At 46.4% G+C, this 25,265-nt stretch overlaps 1 protein-coding gene across 7 annotated transcripts in view; it reads left to right on the forward strand.

The window, feature by feature from the left end:
- The window catches only part of WBP1L (WW domain binding protein 1 like), a 59,789-nt gene extending 38,100 nt beyond the window's left edge, over positions 1-21,689 (forward strand). For 5 of the 7 annotated variants that reach the window (XM_075154935.1, XM_075154941.1, XM_075154937.1 and 2 more), the window contains 3 exons: positions 7,171-7,273; positions 17,755-17,916; positions 19,365-21,689. In XM_075154935.1, the coding sequence (XP_075011036.1) occupies positions 7,171-7,273; positions 17,755-17,916; positions 19,365-20,104 (1,005 nt within the window). In that variant the 3' untranslated portion in view covers positions 20,105-21,689. Of the gene's footprint in view, positions 1-4,187; positions 4,349-7,170; positions 7,274-17,754; positions 17,917-19,364 lie in introns of all 7 variants that reach the window. The other 2 variants (XM_075154940.1, XM_075154936.1) reach the window with 2 other exon arrangements.
- The last annotated feature ends 3,576 nt before the right edge of the window (positions 21,690-25,265 follow it).

The following is a 25,265-nucleotide window of genomic DNA, read 5'->3' on the forward strand; positions in this document are numbered from 1 at the left end:
TCTGCTATGGCTGATTAATCATGGTGATTTAAATATAATTCTCCTGATGCTGGCATTAGCAAAGCAATAAATGTTGTGGATTAGAATTCCCATTTTGGAGATCTTTATTGTGCCTGGCACAGCTCAGAGGCATCATTCTTCCCCCACTTATTATGCTTTAAGTATTTGGATGTTTGCACTTAACACATTTTTTTTTTCCACATTCAGCAAAACAGAATTTGTGGTGGGTGTCTTATGAAGAAATGTCCAGACTTGATTTATTTCCTGGCCTCAGTTGTCTGTAGTAAGGCAGGCTTACAGGAATTTATCCCCTGTCGTGCTGGCAGGGGCTGGCACCCGAGGTTCCAGTAACTCGCAGCAAGCAAAGCGGGTTTCATCTTTACCAATCTTATGTGCTTTTGTTAAACTGAATCCACCAAAGGCATGGCTCTTGCTTAGATGGTGGATTTTTGCTTTTATGTTCCAAAAGACTAACAAGTGTAGTGTTTATGAAGATGGGAGAAGGACCGGAGGCTTCGGAGTGGGCGTCAGTCCTGGGCTGCCCTGGTGATTCAGGGTTCCCCTGCGGTTTTGCTGGTCCTTGCTGTGATCCCACCTGCTGTCCTTCTCTGAAAGGATCTAGCGATTTTTTTATTTAAGATGAATTTTGTTTAGGAACTGGGGGGCAGCTGGCAAACCAGGAATTGTAGTAAATCCTATGGCAAGATTTGGCATTCAGTAGCAATTTTAACCTACTACCACTTGAGTCTCTTATCTGTCAGAGATGCTCATCTTCTTTGGTAGCTTTGTGTTTGCATTCTCATGAGCTATTGCTGATGGGCTTGGCTAACCAACACAAGTGATAGTCTGATATGTGAGTTTGAGGAAAAGCCAAGTGGTAACTCATAAATAGTGGGTATCAAATACAGTTTTTCCTGTTGGTTGTTTCTAACATATTTAAGATACTGACAATCACTTCCATTCTGTTACTCTGGGTGCTTTAAGAATATGTATCGTTCAAATACTGATGGTGAGTTACTCAAAATACATATTTTTAATACATTTTTCTGGAGATTGTGTCACTTGCTCAAATCCATCCTGCTTTGTTGTTATGGGTGCGGCTGAGTATTGAAAGCAAGGGACTGCTGCCTGCGAGTAATGAGATTAGTGAAATAACTAGGTCAGGATTTTTTTTTTTTTTTAATTATTAAATCGATGCTTATTACCAAAGTCCCCTATAAGAGCCGTGAAACCAGAAGGTCTGGAGCGGTCACAGGTTGAGCCCGAGTCCTGTTAAAACCAGTAGCATCTTGCCCTCCGGCAGATGCCAGCTTGGCAGTCCTGCTGCTGGACTTTTCACTGTGTCGCACTGTTTGTAATGCCTGTTACTCAGTTCCTTGCTCACCCCTGTCATTCCGTTATTAATCCCCATCTCTTCCAGTTCAAATAATAATTTGCTATGTAGTGCCTTGACAAATGCTGTACCACAGTTTGGAGAGAATAGGAGATTAGAGTAGGTCTAAAAAACTGGCTATCCTAGAAGAGAGGAATGGCATATAACCTGCTGCCAGTAAATGCAAGTCACATTTCAAAGTGTTTTCTGGGGTGTCTGGGTATTACCAAGGTTAGGATGAATACTCTGGCAGGCTGAATGACACTTAGAGGCCATATAAATGCAAGGTGCTCATATTTAAGGTAATGGAGGACGGATTTCTGTGGAAAGAGGAGACAGAGCAAAAAGCTAAAATGGTTATTGGATCTCCGTGATATCAGCCTCTGGTGGTTTTGGTTACCTGGTTAATGCCAGCTGAGGAGTCATCTTTTGTAGGTGGTTCACTGCCAACTATGCACTTTTGAGCGTGGGCTGTGGTGTTTGTTGCTGCAGTTGCACATATTAATTTTCAGCTTGGAAAATAGCCACACTGGTCTGGAATTTGGTCATCTTCATCTTCTTCCTTTTTGACATAGCAACAGTATTCCCAGGTTAACTGCTGACTTTGGAGAGTAGAAAAGTGTGAAGTGCCTTGATTCTTTTATGGTAATGATACTCCACTGTCAATCAGTTCTCATTTCCCTCCATTTCCTACATTGCCTTCAGACGCAATAGATCCTGACAGATTTATTAGTTGGCATTAAACCCAACCATTTAGTACTGAAAACCTTTACAAAAGTAGGATAAGGAGGTCTGATTCCATCCTTTCTTGCCGCAAGGGGCAGTTCAGGCAACCTACAGACCTCCATGAATGCCTCCTGTCTTGATCATGCCCCAGATTTTGACCTTTAATTTGTCACGTAGACCTCCAGCAAAGGTCCAATACTAAACTGGAAGGTGGAGAAAATAATTGGCTTTTTTCCCTGGCACTGATATTAATGTTTGCTGTAGCTTCAGATGTGACAACATATGGTACCGCCTTGAGTTCTCTTATACCTACCACTGCTGGATATTTTAAGGATTATTTGTAAAAGCATGTAACAGCAAAAGTGTGCTACGGGCAGAGTTGCCAACGTGGTTGTGGGTTTATCACAAATGCCAAATATCAACAAGAAAATAAGTTAAAAAACCATCTTATTTTTATTCAAACAAAGTTGCTTTATAAAATTTATGACAAGTGAAAACTAATCCAAAACGCCACATCTAAAATATGAAGACACTCTCCAAATGCACCAAGATGAGGTCTTCCCAACTCAACCAGTTTCATGAGAAAGAGCCTGCACCAGATTTAACGAATGGCCTCTGTCGGACTGGATGGGGAGAGAACACAGACTCCGGGACTGCAGAGCCTCTCCTGAAAGCTCCTGGCTTTGGAGTGTGCGTCAGGGATCCAGTGAGTCCATTTCCTCAGGTCTGCATCAGCTCTTAGGAAGATGCCAAGGAAGCAGTGACGCATATGCAGCCTAGAGTATGTGTTGCTTTACAGGATAAAGCCAATCCCTTGAAATTAGCTGGATATCTCCTAGGCTTTGCAGGTGGGAGATAACGGATGGCATGTTCAGGCTTCTTAGTTGCAAAATAGGAATATTCTGCTCTAATGGAGTTGAACACTCTTTGAGAGCAGACTTGTGTAGATGCTGCTTAGCGATCCTGTCTGGAGGCATCTATAGTTAGCTGAACAAAGGCTGGTGGGGAGGGATGTGCTTGCCTGGACAACAAGAAAACAAGACTGTCCTTCAGCAGGGAAGCCTGCACTGAAATGTGATAGCCACTGGCTATTGGGGAAGAAAGTGCTTTCGGAAAGAAACCCTCCCCCTTCCTTGTTTTCATAAGGCTACCTAAAAAAACCCAACAAACCTCTTTGTAGTAGTTCGACAAAAACTCCATGCTGCTAAGAATGATTAAAAATGATCATTATAAGCACTACTTGAAATGGAAACTAGAAACAAAGGCAGGTCAAGAAAATGTGAGTGCTCCAACTTTGCTTCTATGAGATTTTTTTTCCCCATATATACTTTTCTTACCTATAAAACTACTCTTTCAGTCCTGTGCCTTGTGCATGCCTGTTGCTGTGAAAGAGGAAATAGTGTACTTTCATAGCGCAAGCACTTGTGATACTGTTTCCGGGAGACATTTAGGCTATAGATAACTATATTACTGATATGTCTTAAGTAGTTACCGTTTGACGGCATATGACACAAGGAATGAATAGGAGAAGGAAGCAGAAATAATACAACACTGATGGTATGAAAAGTGCAGGCTGGGATTTAATTAGAAATTGAAGCCTGATCGAAGTGCTTGGTGGTAGGCAGAAGATTCCTAACAAAAAATGTCATGGTCTCTGTCATGGCCTGTACTGATGGCAGTGCATAACCTCTTCCTTGGCTTGCAAAACAGTGCAAGAAACTGTACAGTGGCTCAGATTTTAACAGAAATGAGTCTTGACTTAAGTGGGGAGAGGAAAGGAGACTGAAACAGCCCATGCAAAGGAGACACCTGTAACATGTCCCGAAACAATGCTCTCCTTGTGCTGGAATCTTTGCCTAGTGGGCTTTTTCCAAAGATTTGTTGCCTTTATGTTTTATCTCTTTCCCTGTGCTGGGTTGAGTAACCTGGCATTGGAGGTAGCTGTGCTCTGAGCAGGGGTCGGGCCCTGTGACCTGCTGGGATCCTTTCCAAACTAAATTATTCTTTGATTCTGTGAAACTGTTTGGAAACAAGGGTGACAGTTCTGGGTCAGAACGTGGCACTGAGTCTGATGGCTCCATGTTCCCAGAAACCCATTGGTGGCCGGGCTGGCAGAGGGCTGCAGAAGGGCTCCAAGAGGAGCTGCGTGGACTGTGAGGAGCATGGCTGGTGACCGGCACTGCAAGGACTTTGAAACCCTGGACTTCCTGAACTGTGGGAGCTGAAAGCTAACTGCGAGACTATTCAAAGGTACAAGCGCTTATGCATTAGCAAGGAAGATAATTTCTCTTGGTCAGTGTGTAAAGAAGCTCCAGACAGTTAAGATTTGAATTCTACCTTAGATGGGAAAGCAGGATGTTGCTTGAGATTTGATCTCCAAAAGCAGGCAGGAACAACCTGCAGAATACCAGCTTGGCTGCTGAGGATCTTCTGTTCAACATGTACACCCATCCCCTCATAGACCTGTTTGCCAGCTGGGCTAACAAGAAGCAACTCTGCACATAAGCATATGGAGTTGTGGAAAGGTCATTTCAAATATAATAAGGTTGGCAAGAGAGAGTCAGGAAGTTCAAATAAAAGGATAATGTGATGAAAGTCTCTGAAAACAGGACTGCTGCAAGTTCTTAAGTGGGAAAAATACAGTGATGTTGAAGCTGTTACAGGTTGCTGCTGCCAAAAGACAGCGATGTATTCCTTATTGCCACTCTTTGAAACAGACAACACTGAATGGAACAAATTTTTGGGGAGTAAACACAGGTGTTCAAGGATGGATCAGCGTTGTGATGCAGAGGAGTTCCTGAAATGGCACTGTGGGATTCAGTTCTTTCACCAGCTCCACGTGATTCATTTGCTGGTTCCACAGGTTGCATTGATCTTCATGTGTCACAACCACAGACCTCAGCCGGTTACTTTCTGGCTTGTGCATTATCAACGGGATAACAATTTTGCAATGGGATCTTAATTTCTCAATTCTGTTGATGTGAGAGCCAAAATCTATGCTGTTCGTCAGTTGCATTAATTCTGCAAGGCCAACAAAAATGAGGAAAAGTGTAAATAAACTAATAAGAGCAGATAAGAGAATAGATGTGTCCTGTTTCTCATTCTTTTGCTGACTAAAATTACAATTTTTGGAATGAATAGCATGCCTGAAGCAGAAAATGCTGTGCTAGCTCAACAGTGTCTCCTAAAAGTTGCTGTTAGCCACTGGAGTTAGAGATGGAGAACACCTCCTTACCCTGTAGGAAAATGTTGTGTCTACTATTGGCATGCAGCATCTCAAGTCAAGAATATAAAACGTTTGCTTTAGCTACCCGCAGTAAAGCGGTTTGACTGGTCTGTCCAGCAAAATATTCTTCTCTTCCTGGAAACAGGAGGCAGGTACCCCTCCAGCTTGTTGCCTCTGCAGATGAATTTTAAGGAAGTGGCCTGTTGGTGCTTTTTGGAGCCTTTTGTGGAAATTGTGATACCTGTGGAAGGAGGGGAAGTGGTACATCGTATGCTGAATTGTGTTTCCTGAACTGTGCCCTCACACGATCAAAACCCTTTCAAAAGTTGGTGTGACGTCTTAGGAGAAAAATGCAGTGTGGGATCTTTCTGTTGAACCTTGGGTGGTAGGACGTTCTTCTGCTTTTAGAAGTTACATTGCTGCTGTAATATGGGTGCTCAGGTGAGGGACCCACAGGCCCAGTGTTGGGGAGGTACGGCTCCGACTGGGGTGCTGCATGGTGGGGGAGTGCTGGTGCTCCCCCAGATCCCCAAATAGACTGAGTCTTCTTAAGAACTTAGTGCAGGAGTCTTCTGCATTGAAACTGCTGCCTTACATCAGTTGTTCAGTGAGGTGGTCCATAATTTGAAATGGACTTTGTATTTTGTGCATATGGTGACTCCATAGAGGCTTGTGAGAAGTGTGGCCGTTGTGCACTCACATAAAATAGAGGAACACTGCAGTTCAGCAAGTGTTGGGATCCACCGATGTACATTCCTATAGCCTGCTGGTTGGGTTTGCTCCTCTTCCTAGCTGGTTGGGGTTAGTTGGGCTTTTTTGTTTGGTTGGTTTTTTGGTGTGGGGGGTTTTTTGGGGGTTTTTTGATGGGTTTTTTTTTTGAAAGATGGTACTTATAAAATGAATTCTTTCAACATGTCTTTCAGTATAAACCTTCGCACATTTTCTTTGCTTTATCATAAATTTTAAGTGAAAGAAAGTGAAAATTTTAGACTCTTTTACAGGTTTGTTTGCAACATCAATGTTTTTTAAGATATGTTTGTTTCTTAAGAAACTGTGTAGTGTATTCTAACTTCCAGGTTGCCCCAAAGCCTATTAGAGGATGTACAAACCACAACCTGTAAAATGCTTCTGTTTTCCTGTGTTTTGTACTTTTTCCCACCCATGTTTTCAGACTAGCAGGAAAACATGGACTTTTGTGAAGCAGTGCACCACGTGGGGGACTGAGACCTCACACGGTAGTCCTTTTCCATCTTAAGTGTCCCGAGGACCAGCTGATTTGGCTCTGCTCCTGGACTACTTCGCTATTCCAGGAAGAAGTTTTACAGGAATGCTGATCTTATGTAAAGCACATGGCTAATTATGAAGGAATCATTCTAGATTGGAATCTTGCAGGAACATACTGTAATTATCATTTAGATCTAAATGAATCCAAGCAGTATTTTCTCAAGTTAAAATGTTCTGTTTATTAATGCATTTCCTCCACTTGGCATTCAGCCCCAGTAATGCAGTGATAGTGTGTAAAATGTGGAACAAATGACATCTCTTCTTGAAGAGAATGCCTGGCTCCCAAAACATGGTAACTTTTAATGGAAAAGGAAAGGAATGATGAGAAAGCAGCGCTGACTAGATGCTAAAGCAATGTAACTCATGAATTTGGAGAATACGGGGTTTTCTTCCTTTGTGTTGTTTGGTGATCCTTAGCTGTATTTTAACCTCTTTATGTATTTTAGAGTTTCCCAAGACCATAACTTGTGACTTTTCAAATGATTGCAGATCATTGAGTAAAAGATTACCTTTACAGAAGATACTGACAAAGCATCTTAAAAGTGTGTCTGTTTAATTTTAGGACAAGGAAACCTGCATGGGTGTCAACAATCAAAGTTACATATGTGAAACGGGCCACTGTTGTGGACAATCCCAGTGTTGCAACTACTACTATGAACTCTGGTGTAAGTCCTTCCGTTTTGTATGGCTTCCCTTCCTAACCTGCATGGCTCTCATACCATACTACAGGTCTGGCTTGTGTCCCTCGGGGTTTTGTGTTCAGCCCTTGTTATGCATTGCCATTGCATTTCACTGCAACACAAACTGGAGTTGACCTGATATGGCAAGGGAAATAGGGTTGTTACAGTAGGCATCGCCTGCTTTTTGAGGAGTAATGGGTCGTCTTTCCACGTTCATCACTGGAGATTTGTTGTTTGTTCTTCTCACTGGTTTGGGCAGTACTGAGGGTACTCAAAATAACACTGTATGCGAGTGAGGAAACCAGGCTTGAGGGAGAAATGCCGATATGCACAACACTAGAGTTTGACACGCTCAAACAGAGAATTAATTCAGTATCTTTCATCTTATTGTTTTAGTTCTTTGCAAGAACGACAGTTTAAATCTGATTTATCTTTTTAAAGCTGTCCTTTCAAGGAGGGGGGCCAGGATGTTTATTCTCTTCAGGACACATTGTGTTTGGAGCACAGCTCCTTGGGTGGAGAGGGTCTTGGGCAAAACTTGTGGACTGACAGTGGCTGAATACCGTGGGCTGTGAGGAACATACACTGCCCATTGCAACCCCTCTTCTCTCCTCTTTCCCAAAATCTGGAATTTAAAACTACCCATGTTTCTAGTGAGTGGTTGAGTGAATATACCTAAGTCCTGTTAGATGGCAGCAGGCAGGTCAAAGCAGGTCAGCAAAACTCTGATAAAATATATGGAAAAATGGGGGGTTGAAAGGATAGAGAAGTACGAGATGCTGAATTTTAAAGGCAAACTTTGAGTTGTGCCGGTTTGATGGTGTCTTCCTTTCTTGAGGAGGAGCCCAAAGGGTTCTTCATTGAGCTTGAACATTGATGTTGACATGCTGTTGTACTGCCAGGAGCCTAGGCTGAGAAGGCATCTGTGCTCCCAGAATTTGGAAATGTGGAACTCTGAACACTGTACCCCCACATTAGAGACTGGAGATATTTTCTTACCACACCCAATGGTATCCTGTAGCTTTTATGCAACTGTGCTATCTACTTAATCCCTCTGCTGTGCCCACAGTTTCACTTTCTCAAGTAGCATGTGTGTGGAAATGTATTATACATACAAAGAGTGTCACTTAACCTGGATCCAAGGACAGGAATAGCTGACACTTTATCCTTTAGTCTAGAAACATGCTTTTACTTTTCAAATTAACCAGTGAAGCATGGAGGACGTGGTTGTAGATTAAACAGGACTCTAATAGACTCTTTCAGGACACACTGTGCATCAGACTGTAGTGGCTGGCTGTGTCGATATTAATTGAGGATTTGAATGTATTGCAGACCTTTTACTTGCAGCTTTATTTTCAGAAGTCTCCAAACAGTTCAAGAAACGATTCAGGACTGGGTGGGCAGCTCCAGGGACCCTCACAGGCTGAGAAACAGGCATGAATGCGTGGCTGCCTTGGACTGCCTAGTTCAGATCATAGCGGTCAGCAACACAAGCAGGACAGATGGCTGGAATTTGTTTGGACTATATGGGGATGCATGGACAAAGCAGAGTGGGGAAGGTCAGACCCGGTTTCAGATTTGTGTGGGTGGGAATGTAGAGGAAGAGGCATGTATGCAAGGACTTACAGACTCTGTAGCAAGCAGGATCTAAATTGAGCAACGGCATGGAGTACAGCTGCATACTGGAGCTTGTTGCACGGTCGCCATGTTTCTCCCATGGACATCTTGAAAGAGAGGCTTAACTGAATTGCATATAAACAATACAGTCTGAACAATAGCCCCCTGCCATTTTAATGGAATGATTTTACTTAACTGTCTTTGTGCTCTCAGTATGGCACAGACTTTTATACTTGGCAGTGCCTGGCTGCATCATAAAAGTTCTTGGAAGATAAAACCAGATTTTTTTAGAAGGAAGCAGGATATTTCAGGCTTCTTTCTAGGGCAAGCACACAGGTCACACTGAGATCTTGGAATAAACATACTAGTGGCACACGCTGCTGGATGGTTCCAGGAATGGGTTTCTGTGTTGAGATTCACATTCCTTCGGCATTGCAGAGAGCATCATATACCACACTGAGATGAGGGGAATAATGCAAACATGAGACCCATTCTTCTAGGCTTTCTGCGAATTCAGGCAAACATCCAACATTGGTTTAAAATCGGTTAATGTTTTCAAAGCTTGCTTTGCCATTATGAGTGTTAGAAAAAGGTTTCTGGGATTGGGAGGGGAGACATGGAGGGGCACATCCTTTAAATTTAAGAAAACTCATATTCTAGAGCTTGCAACCACAGCTGCAGAACGAACTTGCTGCTTCAGGAATTGTTGAATATCTTTAGTAGGTACGTGTGGTGAGGCACACTTAAGACCTTCAAGGTGAATAGCAGTGATAGTATATGTAAATAGTCTAGAGCAGTGAATTGATGGTGTGGAGAGCAACAGCTTTACATGCTTGGGAATAGAGTAGCTTTTTAAAAGTTAATAATAACTTTTGGTTAATGAACAGTTAAGTTAGCAGCACCTTTTAAGTATAGCTTCATGGTTGTTCTATGTTTTGATTTTAACCAGTGTATGCATGTACTGAAGTAGCTTTTGAGAAGTTTCTGCTCCTCTTCACCTTCTTAGACCACCAGTGCTGTTGTGTGCCTGAAAACAGACCTTCTTGCTAGTCGTGTTGAATTAAATCCGCGATTTATTTACCACCACAGCTTTGTGGGGAGAAGAAGCAGAGGAGGGTGGCATTTGAAATGCAAAAGAAAACTAGTCTGCCTTTGCTGGACATGCCTTCTGAAATGTGATCCTGTCTTGTGGCCACTTGGGAGTTTTTCCTGTAAAAAGGATCTTTTTCCCTGTTTAAGAATTTGAGGGGAGTTTGTCTTTGAAAATGGCTGATCTCAACATTTCTAGACAGCAAGTCAAGTTGCAGTAATTACAAACCAGTCCTTGAGGGTAGTGGAATAGGATGCAAAATCAAGGTATTATTTTGTTAAGGGGTGGAGTGGAGGAGTGGAGAACATGATATGCCAAGCAGGTGGACAGCCTGTGTTTAAAATTAGATTACAGCCCGGTTCAGATTCCCCACCCATGTCTTATTAAAAAAAAAAAAAATAGTGCCATGTTGCCAAATAATAAAACTATATCCAGATTTATATATATAGATCTAATAGCTATATAAAGGTCTAATTAGTTCTTAGCTCAAGCTTGGTAGCTGGTAATATGGGGGAAAAAAGTGCAGTATGTCTTTTAATTTTATTGGAATAGAATCATAACAAGTAAAAGGGAAGAACGGGCTTTATTGTTGCATTTCCTCACATAGGGAAAGCTGTTTGTTTGGATGGTGGTTGAGCTGGTTCAACATTTTAGCCTAACAATTTCTTTGGGCTCCCCAGAGAGCTCACGGTCCCCAAGGGGGAGATTGTGGTCTTGGGAGAATGGCAGCAGCTGCTGGATTTTGCTTACTAACAGTTTTTATTCAGGTCTGTTATGATGTGATTGTGATTTGCTGGAGTTTTCCAATGTTGGCCTTTATCCAAGCCTGACAGGTATCTTACTGCGTAAATGTTCCAAAATACCACTTTTCAAAATACAGGAGAGAAGGTAATCGAGGAGTAAGTTCCCACATTTTGCAGGTTAAGAATTAAGGCTCAGACGTTCTGGATTTTCCCAAGTGTATAATGTGGACTGAAACCAATTCCAGATCTCCTGACATCCATCCCTGTGTATCTCCTTGCCTATTGAGGACCAGCATGAAATTAGACTATTCCAGAGGCTCTGAACACAGCAAGCAAAGCTGTAGAAAGTATTTTGCATTGTGTGGTTGGAAGAATAGTACGCTGTGCTTCAGGAATCATGGAGCATGGAAGCAGGCAGCTGGTCACTGCATGCAGAAGATCTCAGTTGTAGGATTTCAAAGTTAAAGGGCTTAGCTGGTCATTTAGGTACTGTACAACAAACCAGCACTGGCGATGATTGAGCGAGTATTCATATGTTGGATGTGCCTATTTTGCTTCATTTTGGCTACTTCAGCAGTGATACTGAGCCCTTCTGTTTCTGAAGGAAAAAAAAGAAAAAAAGATCTTGACTGTTTGGGCCCTAGTGGAAGGGTTGTACAGGAAAACATGTTCTGTTTGCAGGCAGCACAGTTGATGTTTTTGCTGATTTTGAACATTTTGCTCATCTCTGCACGCTTTCCCTTGGAATCTCTAGACAGCTCTTTTCCCCAAAAAGCATGCTGCCAGAAAATTTTGGCAAGGATCCGGTTAGTTGCTAAAACTAAAGCAACTGCTGTACCACGTACATGTTCCAGGTCAGCTTTATAATAGGAATTCATTTCCAATACTTGGCTGCAGTCTCTAAAACCCGCAGTCAAACAACACATCAGTCCCGTGCTTTCTTCCTCACTCCGTGTTATCTTATCCTTCAGTATAACCACGTCCTTTTTCAGAGAGGAATTTGTCCTGTTCCTTGCCTTTCACCCAGCCTCCTACATGGTTGTACTTGCTTTCTCTTTCCTAGGTGTACCAAACTTTACCTTTGGCTGCTGCTACTCCTCAGCTGGTGCTTCAGCGATAACCCTCTCATGACAAAGCCTAGCTGAAAGTATAGGGCAAACAAAAGAGATGTCACAGCCATGCAGAAACTCATGATAAACAGGATCACCGAGGGAGCTGTTCACTGATTTCCTTGTACTTTTTGTAGCCTAATCTCTATTAGACCACTGTTCAACATGCATTTTACCAACACAGATGTCTTGGGAGGGTTAGGTCAGCTGGAATTGACTGGACTTAAAAACGTGTCTTCTGGAGTACAGGAGCAATTGCTCTTCAAAGGCTCCCTCCCCAGGAGAGAGGCATAAAAACAAGTGTCTGCAGATTGACTGCCTCAAGTTGACTCTCACTGCAAGATAAGCAAAGGATTTTCCTGAAATCTGTCGTCTTCCATCTTATCTCATGGCAGTGGGTGTACCATGTATACTGGACACTATTCTGAAAACTAGAAACCAGCTGCAGTTAACGTCCCTCTCCTTCTGTCTGAGTTACCAGTCTGGGAGCAAGTGAGCAGGAGTTGGAGATGTTGTCTTCAGCTTTTTTCTTTTGCCATTGTACTCTACAAATATTCAGTAACTTTTTCCTGCAAGTGTGGTCAGGCTGGGGCTGCAGTTCCACTAATTTAAACTGACATAAAACTGTCACTGAAAGTCACAGTTCTCTTGCTGGTGTTGTGTTTGGCAGATGATTTTCAACCTGCTCTGATTCCCTCAAACCAGTTCAAACCACAGTTGCGTACAGCTTTGTGCTGGCACAAGAAGAGGTAGAGGAGGCAGCAGGAGGTATGGAAGAGACAAGCAAGGGAGGACCACGTCATTCAGCAGCTTCTTTTTTCCTTCTTAAAATGTTCATAGGCCTGTGGCCTGGATCCTTCATCTGGCATTCTTGAGCAGCAGCGTTGACTTGTACAGGCTTGTGTCTGAAGTGGCAGGAGATGATGCGGTTTCTGTGCCAAGGACACTACTATAAAACCCAAGTGCATCCGGGTTGTAGTACCAATTAAATCTCTCTCCTATTTTTGATGATAGCATTTGCCATGTGAAAGACAATTGGTTTTCCAGCCATGGCTGACTGTGAGGCCACCGTTTGGGACATCACTTTTTAGTCAGTGAAATTGTCCCACTTCTCCTTCTGTTCGGAACCAGCTCTCATGGAGCCAAAGCTATTACCCAGATGCTTGTCAGGCAGACACAAAAGCACTTTGCAGTATGTTTTGGCTTGCTTTTAGGGGACTTCCTGCCAACAGAGCGATGGCATTTGCCCAAGTTTACCATGAACTTGAGGGCAGATTTCTTTGTTCCTTCCCTTGGAACGCTCCAGAAAACGTTTTCCATTTTGCACAGGATAAAAGGAGCTTCCCTCAATGGGAATGGCAACATCCCAGGCAGAAAATACAGTACAGCATCAGACTGAGCATTTTTCACGAGGAGGGAATGCTCTGGTTTTTTTATTCTTAAATTATTTTATTCTTAATTATTCTTAAGTTTAAGCAAAACTATGGTCAGTGTCCCAGAAAGGTTTTTCTTGAAGCTTTAAGCCCGGCATGTTCTTTCACAGCTGGTAGAAAACATCTCTGGTGCGTGACCATGTGATGAGGCTCCCTTTCCCAAGGACGCTGTAAATGTAGCAGCCTTCTCTTTCTTTGGTATTTCCTATGCTTGCGAGAGATGGCTTTCATGGGAACTAATTCTGTTCCCGGGTCTTTCTGCAGCTCCCATTCTGACTCTCTGAGCTTGGCACTCACGTAGAGCTTACAGCTCTCAGCCTGTCTGATGCTAGGTAAGAGATTGGTGGTACTTTTTTATTTTTATGAAAGGTTTTGATGCTCTGGCAGGGAAATCTCTTGGCAAAACTCAGCTCCTTGGCTGTGTCTGATTTACCCTTTGGTTGCATCGTTATCCACCCATTGACATCACCAGTGAATTTGACAGAAAATATAGCAGTGTTTCTCAGGACTCAGCCTTTTTTGGACTGGAGAGTGTTTCAACTTCTGACTCTTCCATAAACCAAGAGCGAGCCTGAAATTGCCTTCAAGTCCGATGGTCCCCTGGTGCATGTTTAGCTCCAAACTGGTGCATCACTTCTGTTGATGCTGTCCATCAGCAGTTGTTTTTCCAAAGATCCTGTTTGCTGTCTACTGTCATGTTGCCCTCAGGTTGCTGTGAGCTTTTGTTCCCAATGGTCACTGCCAGGTGACCAAATACTCTCTTTCAAATCAGACATTTAATGGCAAACTTGGCTCAGGATGCCCAGTGTCTCCCAACCGTTTCTCCTTTTCCAGTGACTGCTGTGATAGCTCAGCACAACGCAGCTGAAAACCAGCTTGTGTCCATTTGGGAAGGAGGCACACGTTGAAGGAGATGGGGAAGGCTTTTGGGGACAGTGAAGGCAACTAGAAGCCCAGTTTAACTTGGCTTTTAGAGACCTTTTAATGCCAAACTTCTGTTGCCTTTGCACATCTTGCCCATTTTCAGCACGAGGCAGAACGGGTACCTGCTTTTGCAATGAACGAGGTGTTAGCGTGTACTGCTACCGTGCTCAGGCTCCGCGTTTCCTGCTCGTGTAGTGTTGGTTTTGGGTGAATTTGAAATTCCCCTCCTTCCCCTCCTGCCAATGAACCACGGGGTGCATGGGCCAGTGGTCTGCTCGGCTTACCTCGCTGCTGCTGGTTTGAAGCCAAGCACCGCCAGGTGTACAAATGCACAGTTCAGCCCTGGACATCTTCACTATTCACTCCATACTTTTAGACATAATATTTACAATTGCACTTGGCCTTGTACGCATAGCTTTATTCAAATAAATGACCATACTATATATTTGCTAGGCTTTTACAGTTTTTCTGTTCTGCAGCCAAAATAGCAGCTGTGCCCAAACTTCTGGCTAGGGCATGTTGTAGAGCCTTTTTGGAGGCCCTGGACTCCCAGCACCAGGCTGGGCTTGCAACCAGACTGCACCCTGTCCATCTTGCAACACTGGCACCGCTGCTCAAGTGACACCAAGCAGCCCCTTGTGTGCCTCAGCAGCTATGGGTTTCCCATCCTATTGCTTTCTGTGCGCTGGGGGTGCTTTCAGCCCTGTGGTGCAGATGTGCTGTTGCATGCCAAGGTGGGGGCAAAGCCATTAAAGAGGACGCCAGAAGCCCGGCCAGCAAATGGCTGTGGTGGGCACACGCTGCTGACCTCCTGTGATCATCCAGGCAAGTCCGTGGGCTCGTGCTGAGTCAGGGGTTGAGTAATTCCTAGAAGCTCTAGGAAGTGTCAGCAGTTAATGAAACCAGGCAATAACATGGTATTAGTGGGTTCTTTTTCTGGAAATTCCCATGAAAAACAACAGATCTCATCCACTTGTGGTTGCAAGCGTGCATAGATCCTTTGCACAAGAATGGAGGTGTTGTTCCTGGCACCTTAGCCAGATTGCAATCCAGTAAATTATGGTCTGCTTACTTAAAATGCCACCTGCGGTTTCAGTAGGATCCAACATTAATTTATTATCCTAAACTGTTTTATGTTGTTACTGCCTGTTGTTTACAGAGTTGCCGCACGTCTTCCCAGGAATGGCTGAGCTTACTTTGACCCCTACTCTGAGCTTGTGCATCGGTTTTTCTGCAAAGCACTTTGGGATTTCTTTGGAATGGGTAGAGAAGTTTTCTAAAGAAATACTTTTTTAATCTTCTGGATGCAGGCTTGGGTGGGAGCAGTTATTCCCTGCAGAAAAATTCGGCTGCTACAGCTGAGATTGCTTAACAGTGGCAGTTCTCCAGGACATCTTAACTGACGAAGTGCTGCTTGCTACCATTGCATCTAGAGTCCTTGGGAAAGGACATGATCAAATGTGTTAAAAAGCATCTGTTTTCATAACTGTAGCTAAAATCCCTGGATAGCTGGGTGTAATTTTCCATTGTTTTTGAATGCATGATCACGGACTGCTCTTCGAAAATAAGGAGTACTTGGAAGATGAACTGCAGGCCTGCTTCAGTGCGTGGTGGCGTGCTGTGCCAATGACCTGGTTTCGATGAGTGTGTTCTTGCTTCCTCAGCAAGCAAGAGCCAAGGGACCTTCTCTCAGCAAGAAATAAAGTGTATTTGTGGGAGCCTTCAAACTGCGAGGCAGTGGTTGCAAATGCCTGGCTTTGGAGGGAAGGGTGGACTAGACCAATCCTTATAGTTTCTATAGGCTTTTTTAGAAGCAGGAGGATGTTTGGAGGGCGGTGGACGCTTTCTCAGCTCGGTTTGAAGGAAGTGCAGAGGGCATCTCAAGTGCTTTGTCCTTTGCTTCTCTGGAGCGAAGATCACAGTCTTCTCTCTGCCCTTCGTGGTACAGCTGAGCAGGCTGGCTAGAAAAACTGCCTAGGAACCTTGACTTCCAGCCAAGCAAAAAAAATGGCGCATGTAACACCTTCATTTGATAGCAGGTTTTGATAAGTTTGGGTATAAGGCAGAATCCAGTCCATTAGGGAAATTGGTTGCGCAAGATGAGAGAGATTTCGGTTCGCTGTGCCAAAATACATGGAGAATTTGGGTTACGACACAGGGAGGTGAAAGTCCCTGCTCAAAATGCTCGGAGGCATGATACGGCATATCCAGTTCACCTACTAACAGCCCAGTGCCAGGCTCTGAGATCTGTGATATGGGTTGATTGGACTTTGTCCTGAGCCAGAGCAATACTCCTCTCATTCTTGAAATTCCTAAACTGTTCACCTTTCCCCACCCAGCTCTTAGCAGAGAAAACATTGCTAACTCAGCAGGGGATGCTGAAAACATCAAGGTATTGTAAAGGCAGGACTAGAGCTTTTGCTAGGGAGAAGACAAGCAGTTTGATCTCACAGGGCAGAATGGCCATGCTGAAAATGGGCTGTAGCACTAGGAGTCTTCATTTTGTCTGTTTGGAAATAATGAAGAGTGGCAGGGGTCTTACGGAAAGAAAAATGGTGTTGTGATCCCTGCTGAGGAGTGGCTGCCAGGCCTACATGTTTCTAAAGGGGGAGCTCTCCTGGTATCCTTAGCTGCAAAAGCTGAGCTTAAAAAAGAGATTACAGACACCTCTGAGGCAGGTAGAGCTGTGAGCTGTGGTTGCAGAAGACAAAAGCCTCACTGGAAACATTTTTCTAGTGCATGCAAGCATGAAGGGGGATTTACAGAAAGGAGGGGTTATTCCACGTGTTGGAGGGAGTGGAGAAAATTCAGGAAGTGCTCTTCTAAAATTCCCTTTTAAGGAACAGTGTACTTACAGTACAACAGTGCAAGAAACCAGCCGTGACCACAAACAGAGCAGAAGTTAGGTTTCTTGAGGATTCAGAGTGGGGGGCTAGTTTAATTTAATTTTGGATGATTTAAGACATTGAATACAAAAATAAGTTTTAAAAATATTTTGAGACATTTATGTAAAAAGTATGTTTTTGTTAAGCATAACAATGAAGGATTTGGGCTGGAAATTAAAGAGCAGTGCAAACAAAAGCAAAACATAGTGCTTGGGGTTTTTCTCTTCTTCTGCGGTCAATCTGCAGAGTGTCTTTTGTGTCTTGATTGTTATTTTCAAACCGAAGTGGCTGTGGGAGACAAGTTCAATGCTATTCACAGCTCTGCTCATATTTTTGGCCAGAAGAAATTATATCCAAGGGGTGGGGGGGAGCTTAACCCTGTCTCCATATTTCGTTCTCCTCCGGAGTTGTGCCTGTTGAACGTCTTCCACATTGTACTGAAGTGTGTACAGTTACCCGATTCGGTCAAGGCTGCCAGAGTAGCAGCCACCCACGCAGGCAGATCTGTGTCGAAGCCTCCTGGTGCACCACGTATTTCTGCCTTCAGAGCAGTGCGGGGTTCAGATCCAGGCTTTCCGATGATCTCTTCCATCGCCTTCGTGGAGTGTCCTGGGATTGGATGTGGCTCTCGAGCTGTGGTTAACGGTTGCTCTCCCCCGCTGCAGGGTTTTGGCTGGTGTGGACCATCATCATCATCCTCAGCTGCTGTTGTGTTTGCCATCACCGGCGCACCAAGCATCGTCTCCAGGCCCAGCAGCGGCAACACGAGATCAACCTGATCGCTTACCGGGAAGCCCATAACTATTCAGCCCTGCCGTTTTATTTCCGTATGTACCTCACACTGTTTTTCCCGGAGGTTGTGGGGAGCAGGGCAGTGGCGAGTTTCCCATGTTGGGTGGAAGTGGGGAGCAGTGGTTGGGCTCAGCAAGAGGTGGGGGGCAGCTTTGCTGCCTAACCTTGGCTTGTAGAGAGGAGGTGACGTGTTCCAGCTGCTGGATGCATTTGAGCCCCCTTGAGTCTGGAGTTGAACCACACCAGCTACAGCACCTTCACACCCACCCTTGATTTGGCTCTGGAGTGGGTGATTCCCTGGGTGTTTTTCTGGGAAGGTCCTTAAAATATCTCATTCAGGATGCTCCTTCTCTCCAGCCTGCACTTGCTGCTGGTGGGATTGAGATGTGGGAAGTGGCTTCACGAAATTCGGTCACACAGGCTGGGTGGAAGTGGTGCCTCATCAGGGACCGTGCTGGCTCCTGCCCTGTGCTGCGGTTCCCAGACGACGCTGCTGGTGAGCAGCCCTAGGAGTTTGCACGAAGGAGCTGTTGCCCATGGCTCAGGGAGAGTACAATCGCTTTGTTCTCTCCTTTGTGCCCTGCTATGCTGTGCTAGAACAGCGAGTCTCGACCTTTTGACTGGAGGCACCACAACTGAGTTTCCAGTGATGGACTGTTGAGTTGCATGTATGAACTTGCTTTTCTCGTTAAACTCTTGCAGCCACCTCAGAAATAATCCCCAGCAGCGCTTTCCTCCCCAGCCCCAGGGGTACGCAATTGCACATGGAAAACTGTAGTGCTATCTTTAATGTTTCCAGTATTTAAGTCCATTCTGTCTATATAGACTATTTTGCTGCCTCTTAAGAAATAAACAAAATCTTTCATAGATTTGAGGGGCTGTAAGTAAAATAAACCAAAGTCTCTTGCCAGTACTGCCAATTTATTCTGACCGCACCAGAAAAACTGAATCCAGCACTAAAACAACAACTAAAAGTCAGGATTCTAAGTTCCTTGTAACTGCTCGTGTCTCTTCATATTTGCACAAAGCTTTGTGAGATGAAACCTTTGCTCTTGAAAGTGGAAACTCAGCTGAGAAGCCAGTGTTGGAGAGGGCTGGCGAGTTATCTCCCAGGTTGTTCTCTCCAGCCAACGCAGGCCATCCCTTGGTGTGGTTTATGGGGCTGTATTGGGGTACAGCGTGGTGGGGGGAGGCTCGCCTGGTAGCCCTAAGCATAGACTTGAGAGCAGGGAGACCAGGCTGCTGTTCCCAGCTGTGTCCATCTCCTCCTGTAATGGTGCCCTCCTGTGCCGCGATTGCTGCTTCTCCAAAACATGACGTGTCTCACTTGGGCCAAGTTTTGGCACTCCTTGTAAAGCCCATTTAGCTGTTCAGTGGGAAGGTGCTGGTAGATGAAAAATAATACACCGACCTGTATTAATGACTTGTTTCCTGAGATAAGCTGTTCATGAAATAACTTCTCCTCCTTGCCTCCCACTTTTAGGGTTTTTGCCAAATTATTTACTACCTCCCTATGAGGAAGTTGTGAACCGACCGCCGACCCCGCCCCCACCATATAGTGCCTTACATCAGCAGTGCGTCCCAGCAGGCAGCAGTAGCACAATCCCAGACACGCCAAGAAACCTGCAGCCAGCGCAGAGCAGCTCAGCAGCACCCAGCGGCAATAACAGCAGTACTGACAACACCGGGTCCCCCGGCCTTGGGGACCCCGAGCCCTCCACCACCACACTGGTCGAGCGAGCAGTTGCCAAAATGCAAAGCGTCGAGCCCGGTGGTACCAGCACGGGAGCCGAGCTAGTGGAGAGGGCCGGTCCCGATAAGGATACGGAGTGCAAGGAGGAACTGCTAAAAGGTTACAGCTCTGAGAGCTTAGAGCAGAGCAGCGCCATTCCCGACGCGAAGGACAAGACGCCGGGCAGGCAGCGCCGTTTCACCGGCGACTCGGGCATCGAAGTCTGTGTATGCAACCGGGGCCATCACGACGACGACCTCAAGGAGTTCGACGGGCTCATTGATGATGCTCTGGACGGGCCCCTGGACTTCTGCGACAGCTGCAGTGGCCGCCCCCACGGGGACGAGGAGGAAGGGCTTTTTAATGCTGCGGAAGAGCAGCACCGCGAACACAGCCACCACCACCTGCCCCGGCAGCCGGTGTGTGTACTCTTGAACACAATAAATGAGCAGGACTCTCCAAATTCTCGTACCAATAACTCCCCCAGCTAAGGTGGCAGAGTGGAAGGGAGAATTGGGGGAAAAAACAAAGAAATAAAAGTGGAATAAGAGGATTGAAACTTTAACAGGAGGAAAAGGTGATACAACCTTCTTTTTTTAGTTTATTTTTCTCTCTCCCCCTCCAATATAATTCAGGGACAAGTCCCTGAAGGCCCGGCTTGTGGGGGACGGGTCGTTCTGGGTTTTGTTAATCGTGTCCGTCCTGCTCCGCGGGGCAGGGACTGATGTTTCTCAATGAGACCTTCTAACAAATGGAACTTTCCCAATGGTGATTTTGGTGATGGTTATTATGAGTTTGTTGGTTTTAGTTTTCCAAAACACTGCTTTATCTTGCAATCAGTAAAGCTCAGCAAATCTCACCCTGGGAGGATACGAAATCACCATAAGGCTTCAACCTCCAGGTGTCTTCCCAGAAGCAAGCAGCTTCTGACAGTGCCGGCAGTCAGTAGCCCAAGAGTTCTGGTTTGATATAGTGCTCTTGAGGCATTGGGGATTTCTTTTCATTTTAGCTTTTTTTTTTTTTTTTTTTGGTGTTAAGTTTTCCTGAAGCTGATGAATGCCTGAACACATCAGCCCTATAATCTCTGGTGCTTCAGTGTTTAAGACAGCAGGTAGGAAATTTCCCACTTGAAGCTGGTGACTGAAGGACCAGTTTCTTCCAGAAGGAGCGTTAGTCTACCGTAAGCAGTTTGAAGAGAAAGGGTTTGCAGAAATTTGCCTTTATATGTCATTTTTAAAGACAAGTGTATTCCTTCAATGCCTCCAAGAGCACAGTTAGAAGTAGAATCCAGGCAGCTGGGCTGCCTTCCAAGTACTGTGGTCTCCGAATGACCTTTTCCCGGTGTGCTGCAAAAGGGCTTGGCTTTATTTTTTTCCTTTTTTTGCACCCCGAGAGCAGCACACTCGAGTTAAGATGACAAAAAAAGAACAGGGCTCTCTTTGGCCAGTGTGCCTTCAAGCTTCAGCGATGCATGTTGAACAAATGGAGACGAGAGCTCCGTCCATTGCGAAGGGATGACTTACCATGTAGATGTGGAAGACCTGTGCAGTATTTTTTTTTTTTATCCAAAAGTTTGGTGCGATTCTAATGTTGACCACTTAAAAGAAATGAATGTCTGTTTTCTTTTTTTTTTTTTTTTTTTTTTTATGGTGGCAACTGGCTACTGTATAATGTCTGTGAGCGTGTGTGTGTGACTGCAATCCATGCATGCGAGTCCTACTGGTAATATGAAAACCTGCTGTAAGACTGCAAGAAAATTTACTGTAGCTTTGCTTTAATAAACGGTAGAGATTTTGTTAGTAATAACCTGAAGGAAAAAAAAAAACAACAAAGAGCTGAAACTAACATTCCCTGGGGTGCTCGTGTGGAAGAGAGCACAGTTCAAATTATGTATCTTGTTCTCTTGTTCTCGGGTTTTCTCCCTGCCCCTTTTATAATTATGGTCATCCAGATCATTACTGTTATGGGGAAAAAAAAATTGAAAACTGAACTCAGACATACTCAGATTTGATTGATTGAAAACCAAAATCAGTTTTAAATAAGGTGGAAACCAAAATATAATGCCTTTTCTGATAACTTGCCCGTGTGTATGTGTATCATTTTGTGAGTTAAGAACAAGATTTGTCTTTACTTTGTGGTTTTGTTTTGGTTTTTTAACTGGAGGTACGTAGCACTGGGCTGGATACAGATGGCAGAGCAAGACAAGTGGTGCTTATTTGAGCGTTTTACCCACACGTTTGAGGAGAGCACTTTCACCTTGCAAGGTTTAGGAGAATCTCACTCCTTTGCCCGTCACAGCCTGTCTCTTCTATCAGAACAGCTGATGAAGACGGCTCTTCAGTTTGTGTCTTAGGGCGCTCTTAAGAGTGAAGGACTTCGATGTGGATTCAGGAGACCTCGTTCCTGGATGCCTGGAGCGTGAGTGGTTACAGAGAGGCTGTGCGTGCCCCAGAGCCGGGCTGGCTCGCTGCGCACCGCAGCCGCCTGGGGACTGGTCGCTTCCAGCTGTGTTCACCAACCACGTGTATCTTTCGAGAAGAGAATTAAAGATCCCCAGTGCCACCCCTAGGAATTCTGTACGTATTGGCACCTGGCTTTGTTCCTCGCACCACAGAGGAAGCTAAAAAGCACGTCAGTCCTTACGGAGTGGGGTTTTACTACTGTAAATCCTGGGATGGCCCTGTGCCAGTGGGAGACCCTCTGCCAACATTTCTGTTGGCATAAGACAAAAATCTCCGTGTTTGCTTTCCTGCCATCCCACTAAGGGTGGGGGAACTCCCCACTTCTTCTCTGGACATAGAGGTGAGTACCAGTAAGCTGAGCTGATGTTTCTAATCTTAAAAAGTCATGGAGAAGCAGTGGTGTGCCTGTTTTATGACTCCTGGAGGTTTTTCAGGCTTTTAAAGACCATAAAGAAACAAACAGGGCACAAACCATGTCTCTTAAGCTCACATGTGCCTGAGGAGGAGCAGGTCTATCACTGTGGCTCTCTGTGCTTCAGGCTTTTAGACCGGACCAGGGGCAGCTGGTGTGGGGAGGAGGGGTGGTGCAGGGCAGGACACTGGGCAGGTGAACTCCTCGGAGACATCCCGACCAGTGCCTCTTCAGGGGAAAAAAAACATGGGCAGGCGGAGGACTCCCACAGCTCCAGCTCTGGAGCTTTAGAAAGGTGGTTGATCCTCATGTGTATCCCTTTGTAGAACGCCAACATGGCCCAAACAGGGCTCTTCTCCGAATGCACGCTGTGGGTGTAAAATGCTGGAGATGTGAGGACACGGGCAAGTGTGCGTCTGTAACACCGGAGCACCAAAACCCACCCATTTCCAGCTATAAGGGGCGAGTGTTTTATGGGCATAGTGAATATGTCTTTTTCAAAACAGAGTTGCAAACAGTGCAGCACGATTGAGAGCAAATTAGTGTCGATCCACTGCTCAGTGTTTTTCTTTACAACGTGCTTTAAGTGTTGATGCCAAGAACACCTGAAGTCTGTTGTTGCTAGAGTCCGTGGCAGTGCGGTGCTGCTTACATGGCATGTTTTTGGCAGCTGAAGTTGGCTCCGAGGGCAAGGACCCAAGGACCCGGCGGGCGTCCTGGTGGGCTTGGGGTATGTCGCCTGGGGACAGGCGCTGCAGAGCACCGTGCAGTGGCTCAGTGAGAGGGACCCCCCCGGGCACAACGGGGTTCCTGGGACCGCTGGGTACTGCAGCACCGCCTCGGTGTTCCCGCGGGACTCTTGGGCTCTGATGATGCAAACTCCCCCTCTGGGAACACCCATGTGATTTTTCCTGCAGCATATCGTTGCGTGTTTGTACAACCCGGTGGATGGGTGTTGGCTGAAGATGGAGGAGGAGGAGGGAATCGTGTGTCTTGGTGCTTGCTGGCAGCCTGCTCTCGGACCTCGTACCTGCCTAACTCGAGGCTAAGGAAAGCTGAGGTGCAGTTAAGTTTCTGCGTTACACGTAGTCATTGAAAACTTCCTGGGGCAGGAAACCTGAGCAAGCCTCCAGGATAGAAGCAAAATCAGCAGGCTCCGCTGAAAGCATGAGGCTGTGCCATTGGGCGATGGGAGCTTTGGGCTCCCCGGGCGCCCCGCGCCGCTCGGGGCTGTGCATCAGCGGCAAGAGCCTGGGCTGTGCTCGCTTCCTGCCCCGCGCAGCCCGGGCTCCCACAGCCAAATACCCTCTTCTCCTCCACACGCCCTGGCCGGGCTTGTCCCATGGTGGCTCGCTCCCGGCAGGGCTTGGCAGGAGCAGGGACACAGTCCTGCTCTGGTGAATGAATCTCCCTTGCCTCTCCCTGAAGCCTGCTGCCTCCCGGCCCTCGCTCACCCTCCCTGTGGAACCCATCCCGGGGAGGTTTTTCCCTCCTTTCTTTTTTTTTTTTTTTTTTCTTTTGTCTATATAGGAAAAGCCTGGACCGGGCCGGGAGCGGGGGCAGTCCAGCAGCCCCTGGCTGGAGGCAAGCCCCGCAGCATCCCACATGCAGCCTGAGTCGTCTTTCTTCATCAGAACTGGTTCCCCCCTCCCCTGCAGCACAGATCTGTTTTTATCAGATGGGACCGGTGCCCGCACCAGGGCCGTCGCGGCAGTGGTGCAAGCGCTGCAGTCTCTGTGCCAGGGGGGGTCACAGGCTGCCAGGTTGTTTCTCGATTTGTTTTCGGCCAGTGAACAGCTGTGTCCCGAGGTTTGTGCTTACTCAGCTCGCCTGGCGCTGTGCCCGCTGCAGAGCCCACAGGTATTTTGAGCGTCGCCCGCTCCTCCTGCACTGGCTGCGGCTCTCCGGCACAGCCTGGGGCCCTCCGGTGCCTGGTACAAAGCGAAGCTCCTCAAACTTGGAGGGCTTCTGAGCTGAGCCCCGTAGTGCAGCTGGGTCAGCCGAGTGCTGTGGGGGTGGCCGTGCCCCCCAAAATGAGTTTGTATGATGGAAAGACCTGGGCTTGCTCTGCCCGGTCCCCTCCGGTCCTGCCTTCGCAAGCCGCGCCTCTGCTTCATGGCGTACCCGGGGTACAGTGTGGGAACAGCTGTGAATGAAGAAGCTTCCTCCTTTCCACCATCACTGATTCCTCTCTTGCAGACCCCCTCTGCCGCAGGGAGACAGAGCCGCTGGTTCCCAACCCCCCCGAGCTGCCCTCTGAGCCTTTCGGCGCAGATCCCTCCTGTCCTGGTTCCCCCAGTGCAAAGACCCCGAGCAGCCCCAGAGGGCGGGCAGGGACCCAAGGCGGCCCAAGCCGTGACAGCAGCAGGATTATGTCAGCGGCAAAAGCCTCAGCGTTCCCAGCGGCTGCCTGCACTCGACCGGCCAAAACCTGGTGGCAGATGCCAAGGTCCCCCCAGCTCTCCCGTGGGCATGGTCGCCTCATCCCCCCAGTTTTTGGGTCGCCGGGCTGTCCAGTGCCAGGTCTGAACGAAGCCAAAGGGCTCGTCTAAGGTGGTGGATTTGCATGTCTTGGGGCTCGGGGGACTCAGGGGGGTGGGAAGAGGGAGGGGGCCGCCGCGGGCCGGGTCCGGTGCCGCCCCACCGCCAGCAGCCCAGGTGAAACTGTCTGGTGGGGTCAGGGGTTTGGGTGCAGCGGCACGGCCCCAGAGCAGCCGTCAGGACATAAATACCAGCCGGATGATTCAGCAGCGTCTCTGCCTGTTCCCAGAGCGGGGA

The sequence above is a fragment of the Calonectris borealis genome, chromosome 7, assembly GCF_964195595.1.
Source record: "Calonectris borealis chromosome 7, bCalBor7.hap1.2, whole genome shotgun sequence".
NCBI lineage: Eukaryota > Metazoa > Chordata > Aves > Procellariiformes > Procellariidae > Calonectris > Calonectris borealis.